The sequence below is a fragment of the Porites lutea genome, chromosome 9 (genome assembly GCF_958299795.1).
Source record: "Porites lutea chromosome 9, jaPorLute2.1, whole genome shotgun sequence".
NCBI lineage: Eukaryota > Metazoa > Cnidaria > Anthozoa > Scleractinia > Poritidae > Porites > Porites lutea.
The window spans coordinates 19,302,368-19,308,367 of record NC_133209.1 but is presented as its reverse complement, the minus strand read 5'-3'; the positions used below and the strand labels follow the sequence as shown (position 1 = coordinate 19,308,367).

General features: G+C 38.2%; 1 protein-coding gene across 2 annotated transcripts in view; it reads left to right on the top strand.

Moving 5' to 3' along the window:
- Positions 1-2,524, top strand: part of LOC140948288 (uncharacterized) — a 10,340-nt gene extending 7,816 nt beyond the window's left edge. The window contains exons 4-5 of one of the 2 annotated variants that reach the window (XM_073397518.1): positions 1,340-1,374; positions 1,950-2,524. In XM_073397518.1, the coding sequence (XP_073253619.1) occupies positions 1,340-1,374; positions 1,950-2,414 (500 nt within the window). In that variant the 3' untranslated portion in view covers positions 2,415-2,524. Of the gene's footprint in view, positions 1-1,336; positions 1,375-1,949 lie in introns of both variants that reach the window. The other variant, XM_073397517.1, reaches the window with a different exon arrangement.
- Positions 2,525-6,000: the final 3,476 nt, after the last annotated feature.

Sequence of the window (6,000 nt, the reverse complement as noted above, 5' to 3'; positions counted from 1 at the left end):
TCATCGTTTTCCTTAAGATATTTTGCAACCTCCAAGAATGCCTCTTGCCTAGACTTATCAGTTGGCCTGCCTTTCTTTTGTCGTTTGCTTCCGTTAGTTTGATGAGAAAGCGGTACTTGCTTCCCCGTCCGAAAATTGGTACTGCAAACTTGGTGATAAATTGCACCTGCTGCAATGAGATCTTGGGAAAAAGATATTCTGCCATGCACTTTCTCAGCCCAATCGTCTCTTCGCTCCTCACAAATTCGGTTTAATGTGGTTTGAAAATCTAATGTTCTAACAGGAAAAACATCATGTCCTCTTTTGTTTCCCGTAAGTTTAGCAGGCTGGCTGCAAAATAAACATCGTTCACCAAAATCAAATGTTGGTTCACTGGAACGCAGGGTACGACTTGCACTAGAGGATGTTTCTTCATCAGCCGTATGTTTCTTTATGTAGGAACGAATAACCTTTACATGACAGTATTTCTGCCTGCATTTTTGATGTACACGCTGTCCTGCAAAAGTTTGGAGTGTGTCGCCACGTAGTTTACTTGCATTGTTGATGCCATCGCTTCCTTTTTGCCTAAGTTCCACTGTTTCGAGGCCATTGGTTGATAATTCCTTGCAAATTACACAATACTCCATCGTGTGATGTTAACCGGACGATAAACCACATCTTTAACCATCTATACTTTACCTTCACACGACATTTTTCACTAAAGTACCACTCTGGACGTCCAACAATGCGTTTCTACCAATACTCGGCTAAATAAATGTCTTGTGAAGCGAAGAACTTTGTTAGTTTGAAGGCCAGAGAATCGTCCAGAGCAGTTGTACGGAGCAAGAATTTTCCAAACCAAACAATCGAGAGTCTTTAGAGTCACTGATACACATATATACTTATTGATAGAGAACTAATTCAAGGAAAACTGTTGTTTTCCAGTTCTCGAAATAAAATTTCTTCGATGTGATCAAAAAGTTGTTTAAATCTTTACATTTAAACACGTGCACGCATTTTGTTTTCCAATTACGCCTATTGTTTTTAGCTGTTTGCTGTAAAAATTTACGCATATATTTTGAATAAATTGCGCGGCAGCCATTTTGAATTTAGAAAAAGAATTCAATCATAAAACTGTAATTTCATCATTTTACCCTTCGAAACGTTTGGTAGACTTTTGACATGTTATTTATAGGCATCAGTAGAATAACTTCCGGCAAAAATAAATTCTGTTGCAATTACTTCAAGGTTCGGTCTTTTTTTCTCGTAGAATGACTAGACTTAATTCATACGCCACAGAATAAAAGCTAAGCTCATTAAAAAAGCGTTTTTTTTCCTTATTACTTTTACTTTTTAGCAGCCTATGAGGGGCGATTTCGACAGCTGGAGCAAGAAGTAAGGGCCGTTGATCTTACTTAAAGTGTTTAAGTCTTTTTCACATGAAAGACCACGAGTCAATAAATTATGGACCCCAAATCCCACGAAATCGATAATTACATATTTCTGATGATAATAAAGTCTTTCTTAACCCCTTATATGCTCAGATCGACTGTGTCAATAAATGTCAAATGTAATTACTTTTCTGGAATGTTCCTTAAGATAATACAGAAGGTTCTTAGTTTTAAAGAGGGCATTGAGGTGAGACTATGAATTCTGTGTTTAAGCCAAGGAGCAATGATGAAAGATCAGATAAAATCAGTTGAAGAAAGTGGCATTAAGGAACAAGACCTGTGCCAAAAGTGAAGAAGAAAGTGGCAAAATTAGTATTGAAACAACATCATAACAGTTCATAATAGTCATACGCGTTCGTTGTCAGTCCCAAACCTTACCACTCCTTCACTTTGTATAGCACGAGTTAATTGCAAGTTAAAAACGCTGATGATAAAGACGTATTAATCAAGGAATTATTCAAGGAGAATAGTTCCCTACTTTGTTTTAGACCACTTCCATATGTCATCCTATTTTTCCAGATTGCCACTTTAAAAGCTCAGCTGTCTAAGGCAGGCCAGCCAGGTGGTTTCGCCAAGCTAGACCAAAAAGGCCGCCTTCCTCAGAACGTCCTCACGGCAGGCTATGATCAATACTCGGCATTCGATTTGGCGTGGCAGTCAGTTCACATGGCGGCAGCTGCGGCCTGCAGAGGAAGCACCGCTAACGGAGGAAGTGGTTGCTGCAACAACCAGGTTATGGTCAGGAACACCGCTGACAAGAAAACCTGTAGCCAGATTTGTTCCCAGAGCTCTTATCCCAACTGCGATGGGGAAGTTTCTGTCTATGGAAGGGAGCGTAAAGCTACCAAAAATGGAGAAATTGTGGGCTCCTTTTACAACTACCACTGCAACGGTGCTTTACACGGAGGAAGTGAGGCATCTCAGGTTAATGAAGCCATCATGAGCTCTTCTGTTTACTTTAGCTTCTGCTGTTGCCGAAAGTAGTTTGCACGTGCTGATGTTTCAATGTAACAAGGTAGTAACGAGGGGTGAATTTCTTTAGCACATCAGCAGAAACTTTGAGATGGTTAAACCCCCAATAAATGGCCCCTGTAAACATTTTTCTATTCGTCTTTTATTGCGTTTCTGTTCCGAACCTTGAAATCCGTCGTTAACTCTCTTAACACACGGTTACCGGAAACCTACTCCACAATCGAACATCTGTAATACGGACACCGAAGGGACAGAGAGAAGTGTCCGAATTAGAGTGGTATCCGTATAAAAGAGGTCACTGTATGATGATGTCACTTTTATGACTCCAATTACAGTTTTAAGTGTTCGCGATCAGTAGATAACCAGGCTCACACTTGTCTTTAAACTGCATTTAAAGTTATTAATTCACAGTACAAAGACAATGTCTTTCAGTAGCATACAACATTGCGACGCAAAACACAATTCTGAATGCGTACTTCGCTATTTTGCATGTGCAATAAACAATAACTAGAGTACAAAATGTAATAGAAAAGATCTTTATGATACCCATAGTTATTGAAGCCTTCAAAAAGTCGGTTATGTTCCTCTGTACACCTTTCGCAAATCGTTGTTTGTTATACAGCGACTGGGCTTTATATCACCTTGCATAGCTCATCAGCCAGACTAGACGGGATTCACCCTGTGCAGATTCACCTGATCGGGATTCGTGATTCACCTGATCACCGCAGTGTCCGTAATAAAGAGGTCAAGTTTATATGAATTTACTCTCTGGGGCCGAGATTTAATGTCCTTTGTCCATATTAGAGAGATATCCGTATAATAAAAGTTTTTTTATAAGAAAATTCACGAGAGTTTTGTCGGGACATTGGAAACTGTCCGTATTAGAGAGGTGTCCCTACCTGTACATTCTCTCCTCCTCTCCACATGTCAAGTAGCATGACTGTATTTCCGTGATGTATTGAATTTTTATCCGTTTTTTTATGACTTGAGTTGGCAGCTTTTACTGCGGTAATTTACGACAGGTCCAGTTGGCGCGAGTATTTTTTTTGTACCACTGATTTTAGACAACCAAAGTCGATATTATTCCTCAAATCGGTATTGGCAAAATCTCAAAAATGTTAAGGCATTCGCCTTCGTCTACCTTGCAAACCTTCCACTTCTCCCCTCCTCTTCAAGAGGTCTCATGGTCTGTAAATTGCCTTATTTTCACTGTATAAGTTTCCCTGCTAAAATTGCAAGTTTCCTATTCAACAATTCGATTAAATTATGTGTTTTTGGGGGGGGGTTGAGCAAACTTTATTTTATTAAACATAATATTTAGTTAAAAATATTGCGAAAAAATAAAAAAGTGAAAATTGGCTAAAATGTTATTTATTTTAGATGTTTCGATAGTTTATAGAGATCTTCTTCAGCTAAAACTGAAATAGATTTCTGAATTTGAGAGAGCGATTGGGCAACGAAATCAAATACAAAACCATGGATCCTTATCATAATTGGTTGGATTGAAATTTCTTTACCGGAATAAACAATAATTCGACGAAGTTTGACCGAGACCGGTGCAACATCTCTTTGTGGAAGTTCTGTCCAGAAAACTTGAACGCGTAAAGCTTGTATGCAGTTGGAAGATCAAGTTAGCCTTTCCTAAACGGTGATCGAATCGATACGGCTTAGCGAAATTCCAGTTCTTGAAGAAAAATCCAGGCTAGAAGTAACAAGCATTTTGTTCCACGAAGAGAAGAATATGAAGCGCTGTTTTACTGAGCTAGACGCTGCCATCTAATTGGTTGAGCGAAACATTAGTGTGACAGGGGTCACATGCAGGAAGTTACCCCTGAAAGGAAGTGAGCCGGTTGGATTACTGGTGAAGGCGGGTCTATGGTTGTGACATTAACTTTAATTTATCCTGTTGTATAAATAAGCTATAAAGGTATTTCTATTTGTTCCAAAATCAAAGAGTAAACCCCTTTCAAAAATGTAATTTGTCAACTAATCTAGCCTAATATCGATATTTCTATGGTCCGGAAATTCTAGTTTTCCATCTAGAACTATTAAAAACCGCTATCCCTGGGACTTTTTTGCCAAAGAAACTAATAATTGAAAGAAATATTTCTTTTGGTACCTAGATCACGTGCTGATTAACAACTTGACAAAAAGCTAATTAATTTTCGCATTTATTTTGTAAAATTGAGATTTTTATACGTTTACCTCTTGCCATGCAACAGTCACTTTCAGGAGTTTATTCTGGAAGCAATCGCTTCCCGCTCACAGTTTACTACACTCAGTATTGATTACACTCATTTATCGGACAATTCGACTTCTCAGCACCTCTCCGTTTTTTGCATCAAAGAAGATTAGATAAGATTAGGGTGGCTCGAGCCTATTTATACGAGTGGGTTTAACAATTTAATCCATTTCTATGATTTTTGGCATCCTTAATAAAAATTGTGGAACTTTATGAAAATTTTTGTATATTTTTCTGTAAGTTTAAAAGCGTGTGAGATATCGGCATTCACTCAAAACCGCATTTTTACAAAAAATGTAAATATCTCAGAAATCCCACGACAGATTTTTCCTTTTCTTCAGCAAATAAGCCTCAAGATCGTGACCATAAAGCTCACTGCACAAGATGCTAGTCAAGTTTAACCTCAGAATGTTAGGCTTAAAGATCTGACGCACAAATACTTGAAGAGCGAGACTTACTATCTCCTATCTCAAAGGGTACTGTCACCCAAAGCTTTTTTCCATGAAACTAAGTAATCAGAAGCCTACGGCGAATACAATAAGCACAAAGAGAAAAACTACTTTATGCTGAATGCGGATTGATTTTAAAGAACTTCTATTCAACCAACTTACTTTGTATTTGTCACCTTTCTTTTGGAAACAAATCTTAACAAAGCAAAATGTGGCATTTACGGACGTCGACCTACCAGTTTTTAGCACCAAAAGTTCCCGTTTTGAGAAGAAATAAAGCCACCAACTCCAGTACTTCTTACCAGCCATTTTTCATCTGCAATAAAAACTCGTTTACTAGGGGATTTATTCAAGCTTTTTCAAAGGTTTGCCATCACATTCGCATGGACAGTTTGCCATTAGGGATAGTTAGAAGATTAAGACGATTGTCATATTTTCCTTCATTGTTCTCTCCAAGTGACAAACTTCCCGTGCGAATGTGATGGCAAGTTTAAAAAGCTTGAATAAATTACAAAGTACAATTAAGGGTTTGTCACTGCAGCTGGAAAATGGATGATCACATTAGTACTGGAGTGAAAGGCTTTATTTCCCCTCAATTGGGACCTGCGACGCTAAGAGCTCTTGAGAGTTTTTCGTGTATGCTATATTTTGCTTTGTTACGATTTAATATTTCTGAAAACGAAACGCACTATGCAAAGAAGGTTTGATGAATAGAAGTTCTTCAATCTCACCTCGCATTCAACATAAAGTTTTTCTTCTTCAAGTACTTACTGTATTCGCCGTAGGTTCCTGGTTACTTAACTTCTTGCAATGGAGCTCTTCCGTCGGTACTGACTGCAACTTTTAAAATTTGCACGTCAACTTTCACAAACGTGTTAGTGTCTAGCATTTTAAGAATAAATTTGAC